Source organism: Falco rusticolus, chromosome 11, assembly GCF_015220075.1.
Source record: "Falco rusticolus isolate bFalRus1 chromosome 11, bFalRus1.pri, whole genome shotgun sequence".
Classification (NCBI taxonomy): Eukaryota; Metazoa; Chordata; class Aves; order Falconiformes; family Falconidae; genus Falco; species Falco rusticolus.
Window position 1 is genome coordinate 35,433,804 of NC_051197.1, and position 26,568 is coordinate 35,460,371.

Genomic DNA, 26,568 nt, shown 5'->3' on the forward strand with positions numbered 1-26,568 from the left:
AGCAAATTTACAGTACTTAAAACATAATAGGTGAGGCTAGAAAGCAAAAAGGAAGAGACAAATATGTATTGTCTCAGAACCTTCAAAGAAAATCTGCAGCCTGAAGTTGTAACGTTGACAAAACAAAAGAAATCCACACATGCACATAGTACTATTACCAAATCAATTACTTACATGATGTAGAACTGTTGGGTCTAAAATGCATTTCCCATTTACGTATGTCTTGGCTTCTCTCAGTGGAATAATACTCACTTTGCCAACAGTGTTTTTTATAACACTGAAAACAAGAAACATTTACAGTATCAGTAGCTCATGTTAATTGCAAATGATTTTCTTAATTGACAAAAATTAATGCTTTAGATGAGGTCCTGTTATTGCTTTTCCAGATGTGGTCAGACTTCATACTATTTAGTTACAATATACATAATTAATGAGTGACAACCTGTATTTTGGAAGAGAATTGATATTTAAATCCAAGAAGAATCCACTGCTAAAAAATTACAATACCCTGTCATCCAAGCATTTCTTTGCTAATGCTTTATTTCCCAACATAGTCACATCTTTCATGTTTTTAATAATTGATTAGTTAAATTTCTTATGAGTATCTCATCTAGGATCAATTGGATGGAATGCACTTTAAACAATATGGCCAAGTTGCTCTCTATTTTTAATTTTAATTAAGAGCTGTCAAGGCATTTCACTTTTCCATTGAACTTAATGTACTAGAGTTATCACACAGTACCATTTGATCAGATCCCTCTCCAGCATTTCTGCACGAATAGAAGATTTTGCTGCACAAATGACACGAACAAAGAAATTAAGCTATCTTGGTTATAAGATTTCTATGGGGAACAGAAGGAAGTTATCTTAATCGCTGACCAATATATAAGTTATCCCTAAATAGTATTTTCCTGGTTAGAAAATCTTATCTTGTTACTGCCAGAAGGAAGAATGACTCCAAAAGAAAGGGAAGGGTGAGAAGAAATGGTTCCTGCTTTCAATTCAAGTATGAAAAGAACACTACATACCAATGGTCATCAGCAATTAGCACTCCGGAAAGCTGGATATCATGTTTTGAATTTGGCGTATATCTTCCAACTGTAGTTTCTCCTTCTTTGATCATATACAACAGCACCTCAGAAAGCTGAGGATCTTCATTGAGATTGACAAGGTTTGGTAAATGATTGTCCATTTTGATTGCAATTCCTGCTTTCTAGATAAAAGAGAGCTCTGCATAAAAAAACAAATCACTTTGTGCATTTAAATATCTATATTGAATTTTTCTAAGAAGTCACAGTAGCCTGTTAAAAGAATAGCATGAAGGAAACCATATCTTACACTCTACTTTTTCTGCATCTGCTGACGTCATGTTTTCTGTGCTACCTCCTCTAGAAAGTGAAGAAAGAAAACGTACCTGCAATTCTTTTATATCTTCTAATTTCCTTTTCTCTGCTTGTTCAAGTTTTTCTTTCCAGGTCCTTAATACATTAAGGGGAAAATAACATATTAGGAGAAAAATTACAACATATAAATTTTAACATTTGTATTTCTAAGTGAGATATTAACAACTGCCTGACCTTTGCATTTCTGCCACGTCCCTCTCCTGCTGGTGTAATTTTACCCTCAAGGATGTTATTTCCTGCAAATAATGTCTGTATTTTTCAGGATCAGTGTTCAGAGCACTTTTCTGAGCTGCCTTCAGTTTTTCAATTTCAGCTTTCAATTCTACATTAGACAAACAAGACACGCAGTACACATAAAAAGTGAAGACAAAACAGGTTTAGACTTTTAAGTACAATACCAGAAAATTCATCCCGTTAATTAAAAATTTAACATTTTTCCCCATTCCAGGTTCTCAAGTGTAGCCCAAGATATCATACGAACTTTGGCACAAAAAAAAAGCTCACAAAGAATAATAATATTAAAAAGGAAGATATCCTAGGTTGTATTAGCCTAGCTGACAAGCGGTCAGTCAACACAATAGATTATTAGTACTAATGACTTTTATGAAGCTGTAAGTTAAATACAAACATGCAAATGAAAAACCCTCAGACTGCAGATGTCAGCCTCACCTCTGATTAGCTTGGCATTCACATCTTCATTTACTTTAGCAATGTTGATAATTGAACAGGCTTGTTTTGCATAGCGAAGAGTGCTGAGTGTTTCTTCTGTACTGCTGGCAGCTGGACTTACTGTGGCAATCATAGCAGTTTGTGAATTTCCACCAAGACTTTCCTTTAACAACCTTCATTTGATAGGATAGTAGAAGTCAATCCACAGCCTCCACATTGAAGGAAAAATCCCTTTTCTCAGTCTGAACAGACTAAATACAGAACACCTAGGGTCTTGCTACTTATTCAAGAGTGATTGTTAGCTACTTAAAATACAAGCCAAGGTTCTGTTTGTTCTTTACCTGATGCCAGAGACTAATTTCTTCCCTCGATCAGTCATCTGAGACACTGAGGGAAGGAGGGGAATAAAAGAGGAATCCACACTCTGAGAAAGCCTTTACTTGTATATAGAAAAATTCTGAAGTGTACATACCAAGTAAGGATAGATTCCCGGTAAGGAATGAAAGTTTTCTGTCCATTTCGAGATTGTTTAGACAGTGCAGAAATAACCTTTCCAAGGGTTAACAGTGATTTATTGATACTCACACCCTCCTACACAAAGCAAAAATAAAAATAATTACAATACAGTTGCATTTTCTTGTGTGATGTTATTGACTGTACTGTTGACTTAGTTGTGTTTATTCAATATATGGTACAGCTGTACCATATTAAATGTCATTGATTATAATCAAATGCAAAAGCAGCCTAGAAGATCTTCATTTGGAAAGAACAGAGACCCTGCCTTTAAAATAAGCAGTGTTAAGAACCATCAAACTTATGAAGGCAGCTTGAAAGTCTTTCATTAGAAACATTTTACTTAAATCCCCCCAAAAAGGGGCAAGCCCCAACTCCATACAAAATCGTATTCATGATTTGGGAAGTCACATAGACAGTTTTTCCTCATTCCTTCTAAAGGATTGTGGGGCCTGCATGGCATGGGGAGTGCTGTCCTAAACAAGATCTGGCCTGCCATACTGCACAGTCAAAACAGCTTCTTAGGGCCATCCACTCTCACTTGCAAAATGCTACACAAGCATAAGGGCCACATATCCTTTTACAACTACAGTTCCTGCCCAAGAATCCTGGTAGATGAGGATGCTTTGGGGTCAACCCTTTCCCACAGATTTCCAGTCTTGGTTTACCTTCAACCTTTCTCCAGTCGTTTGAGCTGTTGAGCAGCATTCACTGCCAGCTAGATCAATTAAGTTTATGTGACTGGTAAGCCTACGATCACATTGTTCTTCACCCAGAACTTCTACCTGGAAAAAAGGGGGAAGTTTGCATTTGAACCAAAACAAAAAAACTGAAGACAAGCAGAAATCTAACAAGATGTTCACTTTAAATACATAGAAAATTGACATTTCCATTTACTTTTTGACAGGATACCTTCATGTACATCCCTTGAAGGAGACAACCACAAACAATTGATACTATGGTTAAAGGTCTGAATAACTGTGTAAGCATAAACTACAAACACAACAGATTAGCAAACTATGGGTTTGGGTCTGAAGTTTGACTGTTGCAGCTATTCAATAACCATGGAAATCAGTAAGCTGTTACTGACTCAGACCAATGGAAATCAGTTAAGCAGTCAGTCGAAAAGTCTCAAGACTAGTCCTTGATACAGAAAAGAAATTATCTAGTTGTGAGAATGGTGAGGGGAAGAAGGAAGAAGATTAGGAAATTGGGCAGAAAAATTAAACAACCAAAGTTCTTTGAGAATGAAGAAAACTGACGGTCTGTAGACTTCTGAGGAGGTCTACTTATTTCACTTCTGTTTTCAGGCTCATCTCGTTAAGTTAGGTTTTGTCTGCTACACATCTGTAAATCAGATGAGGAGTTGTAGTCCCTATATCCTCTATCTCACACGGGTGAGAGAGGCATCCTGAAGCAAGGAAACATTTATGAAACTGAGCAGAAACTGCACCTCCTACCTTTGACCCAGTTCATCACCTGCAGGAACTCAGCACTACTGTCCACCTCACATAGCCTAACCCTCTAGAGCAGCAGTGTGAAATTAAGTCTGGCTTCAATTTGGATTCCAGTTACATCTCAAAACTCACACTCAGAATCTTGGAACTGCTCCTAGATCCACCAGTCTAGACATATTTATATTGCTGCTATAAATATGGGTAGCATAGAGACATGAGAATCTACTCAAAACATGTAAAATAATCCAAGTTCTGTTATGTAGAAAGCCATGTTAAAATTCCTTGTGCTTTACTCATCATCAACTATATTCTCACAACAATTTTCTAGGCAGCGTGCAAAACGACTTTTTACTACCAGATTTGAATGGATATAAGACACCCAGCAATACCTTGGTTTGCGTCATGACAAGGGTGAAGACAGAATGAGACCTAGAGCTCTTGTCATTCATTACTGTAGCAGCTGTTGCTCTCTGCTTATTTCCTAGTTCAAGCCAACTCTGTAAAAGGTAAAAGTCAGGATATGAAACCAAAACCTACTTTAGGTAGTTAACTGGAGATTAAAATGTTTGCAAACACAGTTACACACACAAATGCCAAATCTGTAAAGGAGGAATTAAAACCCAAGTTTAAGAGAGTGACACTTGCCTGTATGCATCTACTTAGCTCCATTATATAGGACTGGTCTTCATTACCCTTTTACAAAACCAGCTGAAATATCAGAGACTACTGGGCAGTCTGTAAAGCATTTCCTTCCCATCCATGGAACTTAGTTTTCAGCAGTGAAGGAAGGAGCAAGCAGAAATATTTGTATTGTCTTTCAGTAACCAAGTAACTCTTACCTGGATATCAGAGTAAGAACTGACAACGTTCCTACAGTGGGGGAAAAAGAAAAGTTTGGATTCAGACTATTTTCCTTCTACAGTTTTTCCTGTTGCCCAAGTTCTGAAACGTTTCCTCAGTTCCAGACAAAATACAAATACACCATGAAAGCTCCAGTTGTCTTGAGACTTCCACACACTTATTTTGCTAAAGCAACACGCTAAAGGAAATACATGAAGTTGAGCTGGACATGGGTATACATTTTTGTAACTACATAATAGTAAGATCTTGCCCAATTTACTGGTGAGTACACAAGTTTTCAGAGTCTCAATATCATAATTAGCACACACTTTCACAATTACATCATACATCTATTAATATGAGAACAGTTAAGACTTACACTGCCAGGCCTTCCACATATGGTCCTAACACTGGATGTTCTCTTACACGAAGCTAGCAAGAATAATTTTAAAAGAAAAATTATTAGGAGTGCATTAGTTAGACCCAGCATTCAGAAATATATTGAAATTAAAAGACAGTCTGTCTACATCCCGATTATGACATTTATCATCAAAAAAACTTAACATGAATCATCTAGAACAATATTTTCAGGAAAATACCTACAACTGATTTTTTTCCAGTTGCCTGAGAAACCACAGCAGACTGTACCATGCAAGGACAACTATCTTTTACATAAAATATTTACTTTAAAAAAAAAAAAAGAAGTATATTTTCTGCAATATAAGTCTAATCTGTTTAAGTGAAATAGCTTAGCTCAAAAACACTGACAAAACTGAGATGAAAGCACTCCTACTATAAATAAGACAGTACAGTCTTCACTTCTGTATAACACGCCCACATAAGTCCCAAGTTTAGGATAAAGTACTTACTTCAACAGCAAGTTTTATGTAGTAGATCTTCTTTATCATGAACTAATACTAATAGTTTACACACAAGAAGCCAGTACAGTGTTTGTTATGTCAAAGAACAGTAGAGTCCTATTTTTTAATAAACCAAACTAATTCCTTCCCTACATCCACTACTTAATACAAATATCTTTAATTTCTGGGTTTACATAATCCAACACACAAGCATTAAAAACTAGCTAAACTAGTTTAGCTACTGTTCCTTAACTAGTTAGTCAGGCCACCATTTCTTCCCCCCCTCTTCCAGCTTCTTGGAAAACAAATGGGGGGGGGGGGAAGGGAAATTAATAAAAAAAGGAACTTCCTGACAGCCCCATGGCCTTAAGCAGTAACAAATCCAGGGCAAAGAATCTGGAAGATACTCTTCATCTTGGTGCCAAGTTCTTACGTGACAGAAGTTTTCTGTAGCTGAGCAATGTAAATACACAGAGAAAAAGTGGGGAAAAAAAATCTTCCTTTGCAAATGTTAGTATACTGTGGACTGCAATTACGTCAGTGGCAAACGGGCATCCCAGTAGATAATCACAGATATTTTCAGAAAGTGAACGGATGTTTCAGTAGCACTGAGAAATGAGGAGACTGATTAATCAAGCACAATTAGGCAAATTTCACACACACCCACACCCCATTAGAAGCCTCCCGACAATGTCATTCTTCCATCTTGGAACTCCATCTAAATTACAAGGTTGTAACTAATTTTATATTGAACAGAAGGCTCTCAATATAATCTGGAGATGTGGATAAATATTATTCTAAGAGATTTTTTATAAAAGTTGACAAGATCACCTTCATTTTTCAGATAAGGAGAGATGTTAACAGTGATTTTGAGAGCTTCTATTGAATAGTTTTGTTTCTATTTCAGCAAGATTTTTTTCTTAGCATTTCTGAAGTTCCGAGCATCTTGCTTGCACTCATATAGTAAGTTTTTTTACTTGAATACCATTATTCACAACAATCTATGGTACTTGTATAACAAAACAACGATCACTTGTCATTTGTGCATTTTTGTTTACAGAATAGATTATCATATTGAAGATTATCATATACAAGCTTCCATGAGCAACTTACTGGTTGTTTCTTTTGTCCACTTTCAGCTTTAAAGACAAGTAAGTCATGAATTTTCTCATTGTACACTTCAAAAAAGCTCATTTCAAGACGATACAAAATCTAGTGAAATTAATAAAAAAAAAGTTAATAATACAGTTCAAAAAAATATTTTCATCATCCTTTGCTTCAAAAATTAACCTGGATTATCAGATCCCGCTATTCAATGCTACAAGCATTTGTACTGAAAGGACTTGCCAAGAGAAATGATATCACAGAATAGTTTGGGTCAGAAGGGACCTTTGAAAGTGATCTAGTCCAACTCGCCTGCTATTGCCAAGAATACAATTTATTGGCATTCCATCCACAGACATTCCCAGATGATAACTATCAAGCTTAAATAAATAAATAAATAAATAAAGTTATACAACCCCCTCAGAAGTTTCAGGGTTTGGTTATCAGTACATGAAAGCATAGTTTCATTTGCACCTACACTAGTCTCATTCCCTTAGGGGGATTGCGCTTCTACAGCATAATACATGTGACAAAGGAGGCAGGGATTGATGTTGTCAGCATCCTGTCCTGGAACAGAAGGACCTAATGGAGAGATAAACCTTGATCCTACCTACAGCAATTTAAAAAACAACAGCAAACTTTCATGAAAACATATCTCCTTCCTCTGAAGGCATCCAGGTCTTTTTCTTTTTTAAATAAAGTTGAACTTCAAAAGGCAAGGAAGAAAGCAGCAAAAAAACTAAAACACTGAAGTCAGAAATACAAGATTCAAGACAATTTGCAGCAACAGAATCACTTACTTACAATGCATAGGCAAAGGAATAACTCACTCATGGGCATTTTTTAGAAATTATGCTCTCTAGCCAAACTCAGTAATAAATAACCTTCCTAGATTTCTCAGTGTCTATCAAATCTACTGTAGGATCAAAATACTATGTGTTCACTGGTATTAGGAGTCAAAGTCAAGAATTCAAGCATAAAGCAATAAAGAAATCTGGACTATTTAAAAAAGGAAAAGTTTGTGTGCATAAGCTTAACTGAACATTAAGGTCTACTGCCCTGAGTCTCAGTCCTTACCGATATGGACAAACATACAGAGAAAAAGACTACAAAGAACAGCCTTTGTCACCAGCATGTTTTGCATCAGATATTCTTCATCCAAAAAAGAGGATAAATCTAAATTTCTAATCCTTTTCACAGTTTTAAGAGACATTGAGAGTTTCTAACCACAGATTATGATTTGTATTTTTACTGTGGAAAGCTTTAGGTGCACAATTCAAATCTCAGGTCTTGTAGTGTAGTCAGGCGGGTTCCTGAAGTGATTCTGTACCAGCAATTCAGTCTTAGAAAAACCTTAACATCAGTCAGACAAAATAATAAGCATACCTGAAGAATGCCCACAAACCAATCCCCTGCATTCTCGGTTTGGGCCTTTTCTTCTTAAGACATGAAATGAGTAATTAAAAAAAATCCAGCCTTTAACAGTGTCTCCAGTTATGATTCTCAAAATCTACCATTACTACACCAATTAACTGGGGCAGAAACAGAATCTAACCCTTCGCTAAAACACTCTTGAAAAGATTACCTCTGTTGTTTTTAAAACAATGTATCATAGGTGTAGGACAGGAATTGAAATCAAAACACACTGTGATCAGATGAAACATGCCCACCCCCTCTCAGAAAACAACTCTTCCATATGGAGTTATGTATGAATAAAGACCTATTCTCAAAACAGAGAAGGAAACAAAACATTATTTACAATGAGAATTTTCAAGTCTTAAAAAAATAATAATAATCCAGGTGGTGATAATAGCTGTTGGGTTGTTTTTTTTTATTTCAGCAAGAATACTGAGCTAGAATACTTGAAAGTGTATTTTGCTTTGATACGTGACAATGTTTAAACATAAAAGTTATATTTTTTGAGTTCTATTTTATATGCCTCCGCTGAAAGTATGGTACCCACTAGCATTTCTTTACAAAAATCTTATCTTGTAAGACATACGACAGAGGAAAGAATCCTAGTCTAGTAACACATCAAAAATACCAAGCCCATATCTCCTTTTTACATTACTGTCATTAAGGAAGCAAAACAATGTTGATTCTGACCATATTGGGAACCCTGTTAATCAGGGCTACTAGCAGAAGTAAGATTTGAATCAGCAACAGAATACAAACCTTAATAAATGGAATAGCACTAAGGTATCAAATGAAAGAATGAAATGAGTATCAAAATAACAAACTGCATCAGTTCCTTCAAATTTCAATGTAAGGTCATACAGTATATGTGTAATTATACCACCTGTTGCTTGTCCATTTGTGCTATTTGAGTGAAAAGATCTTCACAAAGTCTTGGAATTATTCCTCGGTCTTCATCAAACCCCATCATCCTGTAGTTACAAAAAAACCTGCTAAATTCAGTTTTGTAACTCTTTATAGTAGCTTTAATATTAATTGTATAGCTCTAAACTTGAAATGTCATATGCTTCCAAGTTATGGAAGTAATAACCATCAGAAATAAGCCTGATCTAAGTTGGTGCTTGAGTGGGGAGTTGGACAAGATGACATCCAGGGGTCCTCTCCAATTCATCCACTGAGAAACGGGTTGAAAACCCAAGTTGAACGAAAACCCTACAGCAACTTAAGAGCAAGTTGCAGTATAGATTGTGAACATATAGACATTTGATATCCTAACATTCATGCATTTTATATTCTCTGCACACTGTCAGTGTAGTAACCTAAGCCTCTCTCCACCACTGGTATGGTTTTTTCCTGTCTAGTTCTGCCACTGCACAACACCAGTGTACCGGAGTAATCCATCTACAGTCTAGAGGCGCACACAGCTGTACAACATCGTTGTCAACAGAAATTCCTTGTGTACACCTGATCTGAGAACACAGTTATTACTGATATTAATTTCAGCTTTGCTTAAAATACAAAGGGATGAAATTAAGTAATTGTTTACATGAAGGTGGAAGAAATAAAAACAAAAACCAACCAAACAACAAACCTACAAATAGGATAACAATTGCAATACTGAGCATACCTTTCTTTTAGGCCAAGGTAAATAAACATTACAAGTAAAATTTTAGTTCCCAATTAAAGAGGACAATCCTACCTCTGAATAACTTCTAATCTATTATAAATTCAATAGAAACCTTAAAACTAGGACAAATTTAATAGAAATATTTCTGATCTACAACTACACATATATAAGTACCTCATGGGAATTATAAAGCTGAAAGAATTTATTTTAATAGATGCATGCTTGGAAACAAAAAAGCTCACTAGGCATTCTATTGAAAAATACAAGATATTCAAAATTGGCTACAAACCCTTCAAATGTTGTCTGGGATTATTCTGTGTAAAGACTGGATTTCAAATAAGCAGTGCCACAAACACCTGTATTTTTTTATTTGAAGTTCTGAAACAGTCAAGACCGTAATTAGAATGACCTCTTAAAGGTCTTGTCCAAAAAGCATAATATACTTCAGAACATGTCACTTCATGCACAAAATCACAAACAGTGGTGAAAAATAGCATGGGGAGAGTCTGCCAAGCTCTCAGCATTAATAAAGTTTTTTCTCCACTAAAATTTCTGGGAAGAGCTTTTTTTTTCTTCAGTAGAAGCTGAAAGAGGTCAGTGTCAGGTACATATATATACTCCACAGCTCAGTCTTAATTGTTATAAAATTGGTTTAATTATTTTTGTTTTGAAATATACAAAAACATACCAACACCATTTAATAACTATGAAATCTATTTCATACGATCTCTTTTTCATAACATTGCATAACAATGAGACCCTACAGAATTTTAACAATTATTATTAGGAACTTACGTGTAAGATTTTCCAGAACCAGTCTGCCCATAAGCAAAAAGACAAGTGTTATATCCTTCAAAAGCTCTTTCTAGGAGCGGCACTGCCAAAGTTTTGTAAATCATTGCTTGGCTTGCAAAATTAGGATGACACTTGTCAAAAGACCAGAAAGAAAAGTCATAACTGAAGCTGTAAACTTGGTTTGTGGCTGGATTTCGTACAGTTGTCTCCGAACCACCCATGGAGATTACAGGGAGTGGGTTTTCATTTTTCTCTCTGAATGGAAAGAGGGAAAAAAATAAAAATTAAGAAGCATAAGCTACATGCTTTAAGTTAATCATTTCAATTGTCTTAAGGAAAATAAAAAGTCTGATAATCATTGTTAAAAAAACCCCAACAAACCTGTTTGAATGAACATACTAAGTATTCAAGCTCAAAGTATTTCAGCTAATGAATGTTAAAAATATCCCCAAATGCCTATGAAGAGAATCCAGCCTCTTAATACAAGCTTTATCTTCACATTCCATGAAATATCAGCTGATTTCAAAGTGTGTATTTTATCTTTATTGGGTTAGTGATTAAACAATTCAGAAAATACAAAGCAGAAATCAACATACACTATAAAAGCTACTATTAACATCAGAAATAAGTCCAGGATACAAACCTGTTACTGAAAGGCCGTACACGCACAGCTACAATCACTTTGCTGTTTTCCACTTTGAAAACATCTTTCTCGGTACTACTGCTCTCAGCTGGAGTTTCTGTGTTCTCGTTTGGTTTTGAGCTACTCACAGAAGGAACACTGGAGACACCAGCTTTATTTTTGGCTAAAATCTGAAGAGGGGGTGTTAGTTTCTTTGAAGCAGACAGAGGTGCTTGATCCTGAGAAGTGCTGTTCTTTGGTGTAAGCTTAAACCTTTCTGTTGAACCCTTTGTTGGTGTTCTTGGTCTTTCCAAACTGTTATGTTTTGCATTCGAGTGTTGTAACCTTTGCTTAACAGCTAGCTTACTTATATTGCTTTTTTCTTTCAGTTGTTCTCCTGATAGCCCATTAATATATTTTGAGGTAACGAATTGTTCTGATTTAGAAACTTCATTTTGAAATTGTGTGTCAGCAGCGCTTGTCCTGTATTTTGAATGGGTGCAGCTATCATTTTCATGTAGACCATCACCAAAGCCAGAGGAATCCTTGTTGTTCCTGTAACGCTGCAACTTCATACTTGACTGACCCTCAGCTATCTTAAAGCTTGGTTTAACATCATGGGTATCATTATTATTAATATTTGGTGGAAGTGCAATCTTGTAATTTCTTCGTGTAGCACAGTCATTATTTTCTATTCCAGGCACAGCACACTGATTAATTTTACTCTTCTCTATAGAGCCAGTCCTCACACGCCTCTGCAGATTAAGTCCTTTCTCCGTTTGTGTATTTTCCACACCCTGTGTTGTGTTAGTATGCAATTGTTTGCTATCGGACATGGATTTTTTGCTTGCTCCTGTTCTCCTCTGGAGTGTTAATCTGCCTTCAGGTTTAAGTGTAGTTGATGTGTCACACACTTTTTTACAGGCTGAAATTACATAGGTCCTATTTAGTTCCTCAGTCTTACTCTGAGAACATGAAAGTAGACTACCTTTTTCTTCTCCTGACACCTGTGATTTCAGCTGCTGCCCAGACACTTTACTGCTAGTAAAGGTATTCTGTGGAGAAGTCTTCTGCAAAGTGGCAGTACACCGCACCTCAGCTGGGCCTCTTGCAGGAACTGTGTAAATAGGCATTTTGTTTTCCAGCAAGTTAATGTTAGTTTTTTAATAAGTACAACACTTTTCCTAAAAGATTCTTTCTAGTTGCTTCTTCTTAAAGAATCTGGGAGAGAAAGCAAAAATTATTTATGATGCTCATGTCCGCCATGAGTTATGTTTTGGTGCATAAGGAGCTCTTCACATATACTGCATTAAATACATGTTCCTAAACATTAGTAACAATTAGTAGCCTGTTTCATCTCAAGTACTTAAAAAAAAAAATAATCCTTAATATTTGAATGACTGCTTCCACCAATAATGGGCTATTTGATTCCACTTACTGAGTTCCAAATTTCAGAAGGTAAACCAAATGTCATGAAGAAGCACCAGCCGGCACAAAGAACTATCTAACTGTTTAGCAACAAAGATCAATGTGGACATTTCCAAATGATCTACCATAGTGCCAAAAGAAAGGGAATTCAGGATCATGCCTCCATTCACACACAACTATTTATGCTCTTAGTGTTTCATAGCTAACAGACTCCAATAGAACAACATTATTAATGTTGAATAGGAAATCTGTGAACAGGGAAAGCAGATTTTTTTCAGGATTTTGATATATAAAACCCACTATCAGAATAGGGCAGTTAATAAAGATGACTACTACAATATGTTTGGACATTACTTTCATTCACTTTAGTACATACACGCATAGCAAAACAAAAAGATACCTAGCCTAGGGGACATAAGAAAAACTGTAAAGTGTGCTTCACATCCTTTTTACATGTAAATATCTAGAAAACTTTATATATACAATCTGTACAGAAAAAGCTTTCACTATTGTATATGCATCGTAGTTATTGGGTTGTTAGAGGTCTAACATCACTATGCACTACAGACTTGCCAGCTGCAACCAATTTGCTATTGAAAGTCACCAAGAAGTCACTCGCCTTAGATCCTTCAAAAATGGTACAGATCATTACAAAAGAAGCAGAAGGTCAGGGGGAAAAAGGAAAGCAAGATGACAGTGAGTGATATAGAAGCAATGATTTAACCATTGCTCCAATAGAAGTTTCTTTCAATGCTATGCTTTTAAGTTACAGCTTTTGGAGTACTCTCAGAACTTTCGCAGTTACATCCACTTCTACATGTCATTACTGCACAAAGTTTTGATAGCTCAAAAGCTGTGAGCGAGGAAAGTTAGAAGAATTTCAAGCCAGGGTGTTTATTGCTCAATCCAGTCTGATACAGGAAGCTACTTATGTTACACAAGTGGTAAAATACACATTTTGTGGTTCCCTCTAGCATGAGTAAATAAAGAAACATGGTTGTAAGCCACGAATTGCTTTAGTGTTTTCTGAAAAGTCTGCTTTTTCCATTCAGCTTAAAAATAACTAGCGTAACAAACTCTGCACCCCTCCCTGTTGCTAGCAGCGCCTTGAGAATATTCACAGATTTTCTATAGAAAATTTAATATCCCCATTAAAAGTTCCTTCATTCTAAAGTAAGGAATAAGGTTCAAGATTTGTTAAAAGTACGTTTGTTCCTCATTTTTGATTGATTACAAATACTAGCTAGAGATGAAACCCAGGTGCTCAAAGCTGGATGGAAGCGTGGGAGAAATGTTCAGCTTTACTGCCCTTCCAAACCCACCCTCCTCAGTCAGGCCCCCGTGACACTCGTAACCGCCACAGATTCGCTGCACGACGGCCCCACCGAGGCAGACCCTCAACCCGCCGCGGCCCCGCGCCCTCAGGGAGAATGCGAGGGGAGCGCAGCGGCTCCCCCGCCGAGCCCGAGGGGAACTCCAGGGGCAGCGCCTACCGCGCCCAGAGCCCGCCACCCCGCGCTGACAGCCCAGCTTCGCGGCTCCCAAAACGGCGGCCCCCGCCAGGGAGTGCCAGCCGCCGGGACCCAGCGGGGAGCCCCTTCCCTCAGCCGCCGGGACCCGGGAGGGAGCCCCGTCCCGTCCCTCAGCCGGGACCCGGCGGGAAGCCCCGTCCCCCACCTCACCCGCCGGCCTCACTCCGCACCGACCACCGAGCGCGCCCTCCGCCCAAGCCGTTTGAATGCGCCGGGCCCGCGCCGATTGGCTCCTGCGGGGCCCGCGCCGATTGGCTCCTGCGGGGCCCGCGCCGATTGGCTCCTGCGGGGCCCGCGTCAGAGGGGGCAGCCCCCAACGCCACCGCCGCGGGAGCAAGCGCGGTGCCATCCCGGCTGCTGAGGCGAGCCCCGCCCGCAGCCCCGCTCCCCGCAGCCGGCCGGGCGCCCCGGCCTTCCCGTGCGAAGCGCTTCCTTCCCGCCAGGGAGGCCGACGGGCAGGACACCCGGCGCCGTCGGCCGCCCCCCGAATGCCAGGCAGGGCCCGGGTCTACCCCCCGGCTGCAGCGCTCACCGCCTGCCCCGCTGAGGAGCGCAGGGTTAGCAAGAGTATCAAGTACCCCTTCGTGCATCCACCACCAGAAATATAGACCGGTCTCATATTGAACAATATACGCGTTTTATATAAGATCTGGCATTTATAAATACAGTACAACTAAGCAATATGAAAAAGTATCTATAAACAATCACGCAGAGGGAGAGAACTGGCAAGGCAGGGCTGGGACAAGTTAATTTGAGGTTTTTCCCTGCATCAGATTATCTTAAAAGTAGTAGCAACAGTGCATAGAAAACAGCAGAAATCATAGTAAGTACTGTATTTTAGATTATCAGAATTTATAATAGTTATTAATAACTATCTAAATCTGCTGCTGTTAAAGAACCCCTCACCAGTGCCACGCATAAGTCATCTGTCTTACAGCAGGTAAGACCCACTCTTTTTGTTTCTAGTTGGAGAAAAAAAAATCAGTTACTAAACTTTTTAAAATTATTTTGCTACACAGTAAGCCTACCATACTGCTGTCCTTTGGGTAGAGTAGACATACAATGCACAGGGCTAACATTAACTACCTGGAACAAAATCTGCCACAAAGGGATGATGCCTCACAGCAGCATGAAAGGTCTGCTGAAACTAGTTTCCTCAAGCCTCAGTCTAAAAGAAAAGCAGGCAGGGAGGGGAAAGAAAAGGAAAGTTTTGATTATGACCTATTTCAGACTTTGGATGGCAAGTAACACAATGGTTATGGTTAAAAACATAATATGGTTTTGTTCTCATTTCCTGAAAAAAATAAGTATCTGGTGTCAAAAGCATGGCAAGTTATGCTTAAATGTGTAGTAAATACAATCAGTTATACTTTAACATTTCATTAAGTAAACCCATAAACTTCTAATTTAACTTGCATGGTTTATCTTCTTTCTCTAGAATGAAGTTATACTAACAACCAAGTCTTTCTGTATTGCCAAATGCTTGAGCAGGACTTCTAACAGGTTCACAGGCAATAAAGGAGAAACTAAACTTTCAGTACTGTTTACAAACAAAACGTGCGTATATGTTCATGAGAAACCCTCAGACAGCATACTGAGGATTCAGAGAAACGTTCTCAGTGGAAGCTTTTACGTACACTAACAGGAATAGATTGAGGCTCGTTTTCAAAAGACTAATATGTCAACAATATTTTTTTCGGGGGGTGGGGGGCATCCTTTGCAAAGATCTTATCTCAATATAATGACATGAAAATTGCCAGCAGACTGTTTCACAAGAACTCTGAAACGATTATTCAGAAATATTAAAACAAAAGAAAAAGTATCTTATCAGCGTATGTTGCAAGCAAGACCAAAGACTGCTGGTTTTGAAAAAGGGTTACATGGAGTAATTCAAACACACAATAGTCTGTATTTCAAAATAAAGATGAAAAATGAGACTCCTTGAAAAACTGACTATATAAAGTTCTTTAAAAAAGGCAATATACAAGAATCATAATTCCATGTTTATTTTAATCCCATTTTTATTACAATTATGTAACTATAAATATATCTTCATTACCTCTGAGAATTATTTTTGTCATGTTTTCTAATAATGTCCATGATATTATCTCCTGTTACAAGGCTATTCTGTAATTGCTTAAGTCTCTGTTGTTCCCTTCTCTTTTGGTCATGAAGATAAGGGGAATTAAGCAGCTGGGGAGGAAGAATGGTGCCTGTTGGTTTTACTCTCTTCACAACATCCCAAAAGAGCTTCTTGCTGTTGTTATTGATAAAAGTAATTGCAGTTCCACTGTGACCCAACCTCCCCGCTCTTCCAACCTGAAAAAGCAAAAACTCATTTTAAGTTATCAATATTAAATGGAAGTCCTTCAAATGTTCTTTAAGTTTATTTTTAGTTATAAAACAGCAACTGACCTAAGTGATAAGGCCAAATATCTTGATCTCATCTTCTAAGCACAAAGTTTTAATAAGCATCCTGAATTCAGGATATGCAGATCTGAAGCTTTAGCATCTAAAATTACAACTTGCTCATGGGACATACTGGAACTCCAATATTGATACTGAGATATAAGATACAGCCTATGGGCAAAGGCTTACAGTAAATCTGGTCCAAACAAAATGTTTTACAAAAATGTTTACTATAGCAATGCCATCAAGCACCGATATACAAGCATGACCATAAAAATGCCTTTTACTTTCAGTGTTCTAGTAACTCAACATTACTTTTCAGTATTATCCAAAGTGCATGAACAAATTAGAAACAAAACAATCTACAAATACTACTTAGGAAGAGATAGTATGTTATTACTGGTATAGTTTTGATGCTAGGGAAGACCCATTTTTATTTACTTAGTACTCACTTGAAATTTAGCAGAAAGACAATTAAAAACCAGAGGTGTACCGATGTTGGTAACACAGAATGCTTTAGGAGTTCATCAGAACGGATGACTTCCAGAGGTCCTCCCCACCTATTCAGAACAGATCTACCTTCAAAATTACATCAGTTTGCTTAGGGACTTGTCATATGGAGTTCTGAGTGTCATCTAAGCACAACGGTCCCACCACCTCCCTAAGCAGCCTGCTCCACTGCCTGACTACTCTCATGTGAAAAACATTCTTCCCTGTTATGACACCAGAATTTCCCTGGCAACAAGTTGTGACTGTGGCTTCTTGAGCTTTCACTATGCATCTCCAAGAAGAGTCTCCAATGTAACTGCCCATTACCAAACAGAAAACAGCAATTAAATCTCTGCTTCAGGTCAAAGCCCAGTTCCCTCTGCCTCTCTTCGTCAGCCCCCTGACTTCGGACTCTCTCCACTTTGTTGGCTTTTCTTGTAGTTGATGGCCTCAAAACCGAGCACAGTAGTAGAGTACTGCGGCTTTGTAAGTGCCAAAAAGGGTACTAATTAGTTCTCCTGGTCTGCTGGCCAAACTAAGGTTGGGGTGTGTGTACATAAACATACATGCACAAACCCAAAAACCACACACCATCTTAAAGCTGGAGATCCTCAACAAAAAAAAAATCAGAGCAGATACTGAAGTAGGAAGAGGGAATGAAAATCAGAGTTCACAACTGCTTTCCTGATAGTATTACATGCATATCCCACACTGCATATGAGCTGCAGTAGGAAGAGGAGTATTTGGCCTTTCTTCACACAAATAATAAAAACATGGTAAATTTTGCTTTCTGTTGACACAAAATGATACAAATGAGTACAAAACAGGAAGAATAATAATGCAAACATAACTGATACCAGAACACTGTTCCAGGATTTAATAACTTACATAGGAGATATGAGAACAGTGTTATGGAAGTTATATTCAGTTATGGAAGAAATATTCCACCTTTCTTTCCTTTCCTATAAAAACAATATTCTGAAGAGAAAAATAATCTTCATGTTTCACGTAAATCAAAATTTCCACAGGTGGATGTCACATTTCAGTATGCTTTTCAAATAATACTTCAGCAATTTATTTATTTACCTGATGTACATATTCATCCATACTTGAAGGCATATCAAAATTTACTACCAATTTGACATTGACAAGGTCAAGCCCTCGTCCAAGGACTCCAGTACTTACTATAACTTCATACTTCTCTTGAAGTAATCCCTGGCAAGGGAGAAACAAAACAAAACAAAAATAATTGTTTTCTTTATTTATATTTTTAACCTCTTCAAGCATAAGCTAGGGTTAGTTATATAGTGTAAAAACACACCCAGTGGGATTCTTCTACTGCAAAAGACACAACGGCCCCCCTGTATTCTTGATTTGAATAGGAATATAATTCACAGAGCTAATTAAAGAGAGATCGAACCCAGAGTTTTAATTAAAAAATCATCAATTAAAGTTAAATGTATGTTTAAATTCCCATTTCAAAGCAAATAACCTAGGAAATAATCTCCAGTATTTAATCTGCATTTAAAATGGCATTATTATCTACAGTTTTGCTTGGTCCCATCTGTCTCTCCTCTCTCCCAGCAATACTCCAGGTTTTACTGCAGAAAAGCAGTAAATTATGACTTAACTGATTCAAATCTGGCCATTTAAAATCTATCAAAACCTCCATAACTTTAGGGGACACAAACCTGTAATATGTCCGTTCTTTCCACTTGAGACTTTTCAGAATGCATAGCTGTACACTGCAATCCCGTGATCTTATGAACAGCATCACTCAACAGATCTGCTCCTAACTTACAGTCCACAAACACCAATACTGGAGGCTTGAACAGTTTCTTATCCTGTAAAATTAAACAGTTTACGTGAGAAGGTATCACAACAGTTTGCTGCTCATCATCAGCAACTTGGATTCAACTTCAGCTCATTACCTCTAACATTAACAAGACTTTCAGATAAATAAAAGTTTTTACAACTCCACATAAGAAGGAACAAGATACCAGCCATGAAACTATACAAATCTGTACATCATGAACATCTAATGGTTTGTAGACTCAGAACCCATGTTTGTATCAATACATGCATTTTTTTAGAAGTCAGAAGCTTTCTTTTCTGGTTCTTTAAATGTTATGTAATAATTATATAATTTTTTTTAATGTTCTGAGGTGCTGTTAAAGATTCTTATTTACTTCTTGGGTAATCAATCAAGTCAGGCAAGACTCCCGAGTTCCTCCCCAAAGTACTCATACAAGGTATATATTGTTATTCATATTAATTAAAAAAAAAAAAAGAAAAAAGAACAAACTAAATTAGTCTTCTCACTGTTTTTTTTAATAACTTTTAAAATAACAAACCATTCCCAGACCATAAAGCAGCTATGACAGCTTAAGAAACTCCTGTTTTTCTACCACTCACAAATAACCAATACAAACCTTTGGGATGCCATGCTGCAAATCACAAAAAAATTATCAAAATTGTACTTTTTGGATCTCAGCACAGGAATCTAGTTTGCTGTAGCACAGAAAGAGGTGTGAGCGACAGGGGTGGAGTAATCCCTGAAATTGCCATTAAAGCTCTTTCATTGCAGAACTACTGAACTAGTCAGTGCAGTAATATGCTTAAACTCACTCCACTTCTTCACTACATACAGATTAGAATGAAAGATGAGAACCTGACAGAGATGTGGAAAGACATGAATAAAGTTGTTCTTATGAGAAATATATTACACTTACATTTAGTATCTCAAACAGCTTTTTCTTTTTAGATGGTTCTTCTACCCACAAGATAATTTGGCGAATATTGGAACATGGCAGATTCTTTTCCCCAATTGTTATTCTTACAAAATTGTGCAGAAGCTGATTTGCTAAGTGTTCAATGCCCACTGGAATTGTGGCTGACACCAGTATAGTTTGATGATCGTGAGACATGTCTTCCAAAATATCCAACACTTGCTGCTGGAAACCCATTTTTAACATGGTATCCACCTTGAATTGACAGAAGAACCACAATGTGTATGACTGGCATGTAATAGTCCAAATGCAGAAGTAATTTTGGTCAGAAGAAAAGCTAAGTGAGAAAATTAATAACAAATGGTTCAGACTCGTCTAGCAGAATTACCCAGTCAGGTATCTAAGTCTTTTATAGCCATCAGAACATGCACTGTTCAAATATATTTCAAATTGTGTTAAAAAAATGCGTTTTTCTTTTAAATATATTTCATATTTATAATGAACACTGTATGTTTAATCAGTTAGACTAGCCACTCACACTGGCTCTTCAAGAACCTCTGTACAGGCAATACAGCCCTGATAAATAAAAACTTACTTCATCCACCACTACAATTTTTATGCCATGCAGCTGAACAGAACTTTGCTTCAAAATCTCAAGAAGTCGTCCAGGTGTTGCTACTATAACCTAAAAAAAACCCAACAAAAATTAAACAAACAAACAAAAAAAAAACCCAAACCACCCAGGAGTTAGAAATTCCATAAAAGGACAGGTAAGTACTCTAGAGAAACTACAGTTACAGCACATAGGTGAGAACGGCACTAACTAGTTAAATTACTTCCATTCAAGTAAGTCCTAAAACTTTTATACTTAACTTCATAAGATTATGAAGCCTCAAAAAGAAACGGACCTTTTAGACCTTTTAGAACTCTAATGGAAGTATCTAAACACAAGCAATGTAATCTGCTTTTCGTAATACTTTTTTTCATTAAAAATGAACTACTTTTGCTGTAAATTACAACTTCTTGTCTAATAAAATAACATTTCAGTCTTTGAAAGCAGCAGTATCACGCATGAAACATTTTAACAACTAAAAATGTTATGTTTAATCAGAAGTCAAAATGTTAAAAAAAAATAATGTACTACTGTCAAAGTTTCAAGAGCTAACAAATATTTTTGTAGTTTTGACTTAGGAAAACCACATCTTTGTGTGCTCATACATGTCAACAGCAGCATTTTTCATTTCTATGAATGTCATGAAAATGTAACTCTCCACAGGATCTTTCTACACTATAGTCCTTACCTTAACACTTTGCTTGAGACGGTGAAGCTGTGGTGGCAGCGGTAAACCTCCTACCAGGAGAACTGTTCTCATGTTAGGTAAACCAGCCATCAGTTCTTTAGCTTGTCTCTCTATCTGAATTGCTAACTCCCTTGTTGGTGCCAAAATAAGGGCAGATGGAGTTTCTGTCTAGAAAGAGGGGGAGAAATCTGTTGACCGTGTAATTGCTTTATGTTTAGATAAAAAGCTTTCAAGATTAATTCTCCCAATACTAAAATATAGAGTGTAGCTACTGTGGACACAGTTAGACTGCTAATACCCTTTCCATTTGAACACAGAAGGCAGAAAGGGATTATATCCTTAACAATGCAGGCCAAGGAAGCCTATCCCTCAACTGCTCAACTTTTGAAAACAAAAAAATAATGCATGCATAAATATACTGTAAAATAGCTTCCTGACAACAAAAGGCCCAGAAAGCTAGTAGACATTTGTAAATATTGGTTTTTTCTATTTTAGTTACTGTACTTAATCTGTAACACAAATTCAGAATGCATTCCAGACAAACTCAAAACACATGATGCTACTTTAATCTAGAGATCATAAAAAAAGTTTTTAGAAGTCTTCATATTACTATAGACTATTTTCCTTTATTCTCTTGCATATCACTAAGTAAATACATTAAACACTAGCCAGAGATGGTAAGCTGTGATAGGAACTTTATACAGCAAAATATGTGCGCCTGAAATTTTAAAACAACATTAATAGGCCCTGTGACCCACTACTAGTCAGCCAGGTAGAAATGAATCATTAAAGTGCTACAGTCTTTTTATTTTTATTTTTTTTTGTTCCTTATATAAGGACCTTAAAATAATTTATCACCTCTGTGATACCTCCCCAACCCAGAAAACACAAAGTCACAAGGTAGCAATTCCTCTCAGATTAATGTAGATTCTTAACTCCAGTTAACACATACTAACAAAGTAAAAAGAACATAAGGTAAAACAGGGTGGGTGGAAGACTGGTCTAGCTCCAAGACACATTATTTCCATAATACTGATCACCTCTTCAGCTAATAAAACAAAACTCTCATGTATTGATACTACAGTCACAAACTCACATAACAGTTTTCTGGATGGTATGTGTTTCTTTTTAGCCTCCAGCTGGAATATTTACAATTGACCAACAGTAGGTTTTTCCTTTCCCACTGCATCATCAAAGGAACTTCATAGTTAAATACTTGTTTCAAGAAGGGCTTTTTGAGTTGTTTTCAAGTGGGCAACAGAGTTTACCTGAGCTTACCACCACAAGAAAAGGTACCTACGCATGTGTAGAAGCCCGAAACTGTCAAGTATCTCATAACCAGATTACCCTTATGCTCTTAACATCTCATCTCTTTTACATTAAAATGGAAATTACTTGAAACAACAAAATAAGTCTTAGCTGATATAGACATGATATAGCACCCTGAAGATGAGGAATGAGAAAGATCATGTAGAGAAATTGAGTATTACTCATTGAGACTCCAATTTTGTGCATGTTATTATAAGCACATAACATAATGAGACAGAGGAAGTAGTGGAGTGTAATACTCCTGTTATTAAATGCTCCTATATAATGCTCCCATTCTTAAAACTAATGCTATACTACTTAAAAGATTAAGAGAGTTAAATAATCTTTAAATTATTCATTTGGAAACAATCACACACACACTTGTGTGTGTATGTATCTATAAAGGCATGTAAACAGTCCAAAACATCAACTAGAGTAAGGTCTAGAACTTTCAGACAGATTCTTATGCATTTTTTGAATAAAACCACTAAAGCAAAAAGCAATACTGAACCACACACAAGGTACAGAATGCTATGTACCATTACTTCTCATCATACATTCACATCCCTACAAAGCAGAAGTTTTTTTAACTGCTTTTTCCCCAGTGTCACACGGGGGAGACCATATGACTACAGCAATTCAGAAATTGTATTACCCCAAATTCCTGTAGTTATTTGATAGCCAGTTGAACGTTATTCCAACAGAAATTACTCTGAAATTAACACCAAAACATCTTTTTCAGCCACCTGATATGTTAAGACAGAGGAACAACTTCTTGCAGAGGGCCTGGAATTGTTTTCACTTTCTATTTTAAGGCATTTAGGAAGTTCACCACAGAATTTAGTATCTTTTTTAACAAGGAGAAACTGTACACTGGGCAATATTAATAGAGTTGCTTTATCGCCTGACCAAAGTGAAAAACATTCAAAGTCATTAAAAATAACCAACACCTCCCCGCCCTTCCAAAAAAAACAATGCTCCATCAATCAAAAGTAAAATAAACCACTGAATGTCAATAAAGAAACCTGCAATTACATTCTCAATTACATTGGGAAACCAAGAAACAAAGTTGCAAAGTACTTGCTCTGAACACACAAAGTTCCATTACCTCTTTCAAAACCTTCATAATAACAGGGAGTAGGAAGGCTGCTGTTTTTCCAGAGCCTGTGTCTGCACTAGCCACAATATCCCTCCCTAATAGTCCAACTGGGATCATTTGCATTTGGATGGGAGTTGGGACTTCATAGCCAGAATTCTTTAAATTATGGTTTAAAGTTTCAGGAAAACCACAGTGTTCAAACTCTATAATAGGTCTTGGAACCTGCTGGCCCTGGACAGCAATACCTAGCTGCAGTTTAAGGTTCTCAATCTGCTCATCTTGTAAACCTAGAATAAAGGAATGATCTTTGTAGAAATAAGGTGTATTAAGCAGGTGAGTTTCTGCTTGAGATTCTGCTCTTGTGAATTGATCAGATTTTAGATTTTTTTCCTTCGCTTGAGTTTGTAGAAGGTGTTTGGCTTTACATTCCAAGCTACAAACATCTTTATCTGTTTTATCACAGATATACTCTCCATAGCGACAACACACAACACATACAGGTTCTCCAGGTTCTGCCCAACGCTGAGATTTGCTGAAGGATTTTATGGGTTCTTCTGAAGAGCAATCTTCATCAGTATTTCGGCTGCCCTCTCCCAGAGTTGTACTACCAACACTAAGGTCTCCAGCTTCAGGTTCTGTGTGCTCTTGTACAACCTCATGCAAACTGCATCTTGAAGCAGAAGTTTCTGTTCTAGCTGACCTACAGTCTTGGAATTCATTAGTGTCCTCTAGCAAAGATCCTCCAGAAGACAATTTAGTTTTCTTCACCGTACAACTTTTGTCCTCGTGAGCAGTCCTCTTGACTTTAACAGATCTTGGTAAAAACATGCTTCGGTACACTAGGAAGAAAATTGTTACAGTCGTTAGAAACTACTGCCATTGAGAAAGGTACGTTTTCCTGTTACCACAAAAAAACCTGAAGTCTAGGAAATATATTTGCAAACCTAGAAACCAACCCATAATCCCTGAAAAGGTCTAAAAACTGCCTTGTTTGAAAATTACCTTGGACTTAATGTTGATGCAATGCAAAGCAACACTTGAAAATAACAGTGGAAGCTTAGAACATCACAGAGAGATCCACCCACAGTTAGTTTTCAGTATTAGACACCTGTAGTTGCATAAACCCATTGATTTTCACTATCTGTCTAGAAATTTATCCATTTTGAAAGTCACATCATATTTAAATTCTTGGGAAGTTTAGCAGTTTCTAAGATGAGATAAAGAAGCAAAATATGCATTCTTCTAAGCTATGAAAAACCAACCAAACAAAATAATCGATTTTGAAGAGGATGTCAAATTTAGTGCAGGACCCATCCAAGACCTCCTTTGCAAAGTCCACTCAAACTAAAAAGGCTGTAAACAGCAATGTCTGGTCAGGGTGCAGAAGAGCTGGCCTACACGACCAATTTACCAAATCTCTACAGTAAAACAGAAAGCTGAATTAAGCGTGTAAATAGCCATAAATTTTATATTCGGAAACTTTCAGTAACTGACTCTGAAAGCCTCAGAGGTTCTCACCAAATGTTTGCTACGGTACAACCGGTAAACAAAGTACACACAATCCTGTAGTTTTATTTTGCGTTAATCGTACTCTGCGTGCCAGCCGGTGTCAGCCTCTCTCCAAGCGCGGTTCCCGGGCGTGCAAAGCCGGTTGCCTTAGCAGCGCGCCCCGCCCGCCCCGGCGCGGCCCCGAGAGATGGCGGCGCCTCTCGCGGCCGGCGCCCGGGACGGAGCGCCACGACCTGCCCGCGACAAACCCTCCAGACACGCCGCCGGGGTGAGGGGCACACGCCGCGCCCACGCGTGCCGGCCTGACGAAGCAGCCCGTACGGACGGAGCCGCCGCCTGCCCAGCCCTCCTCCCCGGCTACCGCCTCCCGGCCCACGCCAGACCGGCTCGGCGCGGAGCCGTTTCTACGCGACGGCCTCCCCCGCCGCCCTGCCCGCACCCCCGCCCCACCGCTGCGAGGCGGAGCCCTGCCCCCACCTCCTGCTCACCGGCGGCGGAGGGACGTCGCCTCACGTACTGCTACCGGCCGGCCGTCAGCCCCGCCGCCTGGCCTCACAAAATGGCGGTGGCCTTCCACGGGCAGCGCAGGCGGAAGCCGGGTCGGCAGGCGGGGAGCGGGACAAGGGCGGGGGCTCCCGGCCGCACGGGGGCGAGCGCCGCTGGCACAAGGGGAAATACATACATGAAAAAGAAAAAGGGAAAACGTAGGTATCTATAGTGAAAAATGAGAAAGAATCTGAACACCAGGATGTTCGTTAAATCCTCACAGTCACCAACCGGTGCCTCGGGGGAAGGCGCAGACGCCGCAAATACGCCGAGCTGGGGCACAACAGGAGGAGCCCAAGGCGAACCAAATGCTCAATGAGCCGAACAGAGCACTTCTGAACTGTGTGTGACCTGTCCTAACTAGCACGGTGAAAGACCCGCCCTCGAGCAAAGAAAGCCCCCTCCGCACAGAGGATGTCGGTGGATAAAAAAAGCACGCTGTACCTTTAAATGGAGAGGAGGCTCGTACAAACCAGCGACAACCGTGCCAACACGTCGTTGTAAGCGGCCGTTCAAACCCCTCCCCCCCGTGCAGAGGCGTGCGGGGGGTCACCGGCCCGCCCCCCGCGGGAGGCGGCTCCGCCCAGCGCGGAATGGGCCCGCAGGGTGCGGGCGCGGCTGCGGGGGGCTGGCCCAGCGCTCCTCTGCTTGCGGCCCGAGCTGCCAGACGCTACAAACACACCGGTGTTTGCACACACGAGAAAAATGTTATTGGTGCACGTGGTGGAGGGGCAAGGTGTGGCTGATAAGAGCCCAGCGCATGCCTTGAGCCACTTAAAACACTTGCAGGGGCAGGAGAGGGCCGTTCGTATACTGCAAACTGAACAAGCTATTTTTATTATTTTTGATAATAAATAAGCATACCTTATTTATGCCACAATGCACGAGAACACCGTAATTCATCATGTTTCA

The 26,568-nt window shown here is 38.6% G+C and overlaps 3 protein-coding genes across 13 annotated transcripts in view; 1 reads left to right on the forward strand and 2 right to left on the reverse strand.

Moving 5' to 3' along the window:
• KIF14 (kinesin family member 14) overlaps positions 1 to 15,436 on the reverse strand; it is a 48,691-nt gene extending 33,255 nt beyond the window's left edge. For 2 of the 4 annotated variants that reach the window (XM_037404028.1, XM_037404025.1), the window contains exons 1-15: positions 14,417 to 14,493; positions 11,328 to 12,527; positions 10,685 to 10,939; positions 9,146 to 9,233; positions 6,856 to 6,954; positions 5,262 to 5,314; positions 4,882 to 4,912; positions 4,432 to 4,539; positions 3,254 to 3,370; positions 2,545 to 2,663; positions 2,073 to 2,245; positions 1,578 to 1,725; positions 1,415 to 1,478; positions 1,029 to 1,213; positions 175 to 277 (exon numbers count right to left, since the gene is read on the reverse strand). In XM_037404028.1, the coding sequence (XP_037259925.1) occupies positions 175 to 277; positions 1,029 to 1,213; positions 1,415 to 1,478; positions 1,578 to 1,725; positions 2,073 to 2,245; positions 2,545 to 2,663; positions 3,254 to 3,370; positions 4,432 to 4,539; positions 4,882 to 4,912; positions 5,262 to 5,314; positions 6,856 to 6,954; positions 9,146 to 9,233; positions 10,685 to 10,939; positions 11,328 to 12,439 (2,655 nt within the window). In that variant the 5' untranslated portion in view covers positions 12,440 to 12,527; positions 14,417 to 14,493. Of the gene's footprint in view, positions 1 to 174; positions 278 to 1,028; positions 1,214 to 1,414; positions 1,479 to 1,577; positions 1,726 to 2,072; positions 2,246 to 2,544; positions 2,664 to 3,253; positions 3,371 to 4,431; positions 4,540 to 4,881; positions 4,913 to 5,261; positions 5,315 to 6,855; positions 6,955 to 9,145; positions 9,234 to 10,684; positions 10,940 to 11,327; positions 12,528 to 14,411; positions 14,499 to 15,352 lie in introns of those variants that run through there. The other 2 variants (XM_037404027.1, XM_037404026.1) reach the window with 2 other exon arrangements.
• Positions 14,165 to 14,890, forward strand: LOC119155613 (basic proline-rich protein-like). The gene has a single exon (XM_037404458.1). The coding sequence runs from the start codon at positions 14,165 to 14,167 to the stop codon at positions 14,888 to 14,890; it is 726 nt and encodes a 241-aa protein (XP_037260355.1).
• Positions 14,887 to 26,568, reverse strand: part of DDX59 (DEAD-box helicase 59) — a 31,509-nt gene continuing 19,827 nt past the window's right edge. Inside the window, exons 1-8 of one of the 8 annotated variants that reach the window (XM_037404033.1) lie at positions 26,101 to 26,201; positions 23,611 to 24,440; positions 21,195 to 21,362; positions 20,489 to 20,578; positions 19,897 to 20,148; positions 18,856 to 19,008; positions 18,251 to 18,379; positions 14,887 to 16,585 (exon numbers count right to left, since the gene is read on the reverse strand). In XM_037404033.1, the coding sequence (XP_037259930.1) occupies positions 16,322 to 16,585; positions 18,251 to 18,379; positions 18,856 to 19,008; positions 19,897 to 20,148; positions 20,489 to 20,578; positions 21,195 to 21,362; positions 23,611 to 24,429 (1,875 nt within the window). In that variant the 5' untranslated portion in view covers positions 24,430 to 24,440; positions 26,101 to 26,201 and the 3' untranslated portion in view covers positions 14,887 to 16,321. Of the gene's footprint in view, positions 16,586 to 18,250; positions 18,380 to 18,855; positions 19,009 to 19,896; positions 20,149 to 20,488; positions 20,579 to 21,194; positions 21,363 to 23,610; positions 24,441 to 25,587; positions 26,004 to 26,100; positions 26,202 to 26,568 lie in introns of those variants that run through there. The other 7 variants (XM_037404029.1, XM_037404031.1, XM_037404030.1 and 4 more) reach the window with 7 other exon arrangements.

Excerpts from the sequence above, each read along its gene's own strand:
- LOC119155613 (XM_037404458.1), top strand. The coding sequence starts at position 14,165 with ATGCGAGGGGAGCGCAGCGGCTCCCCCGCCGAGCCCGAGGGGAACTCC.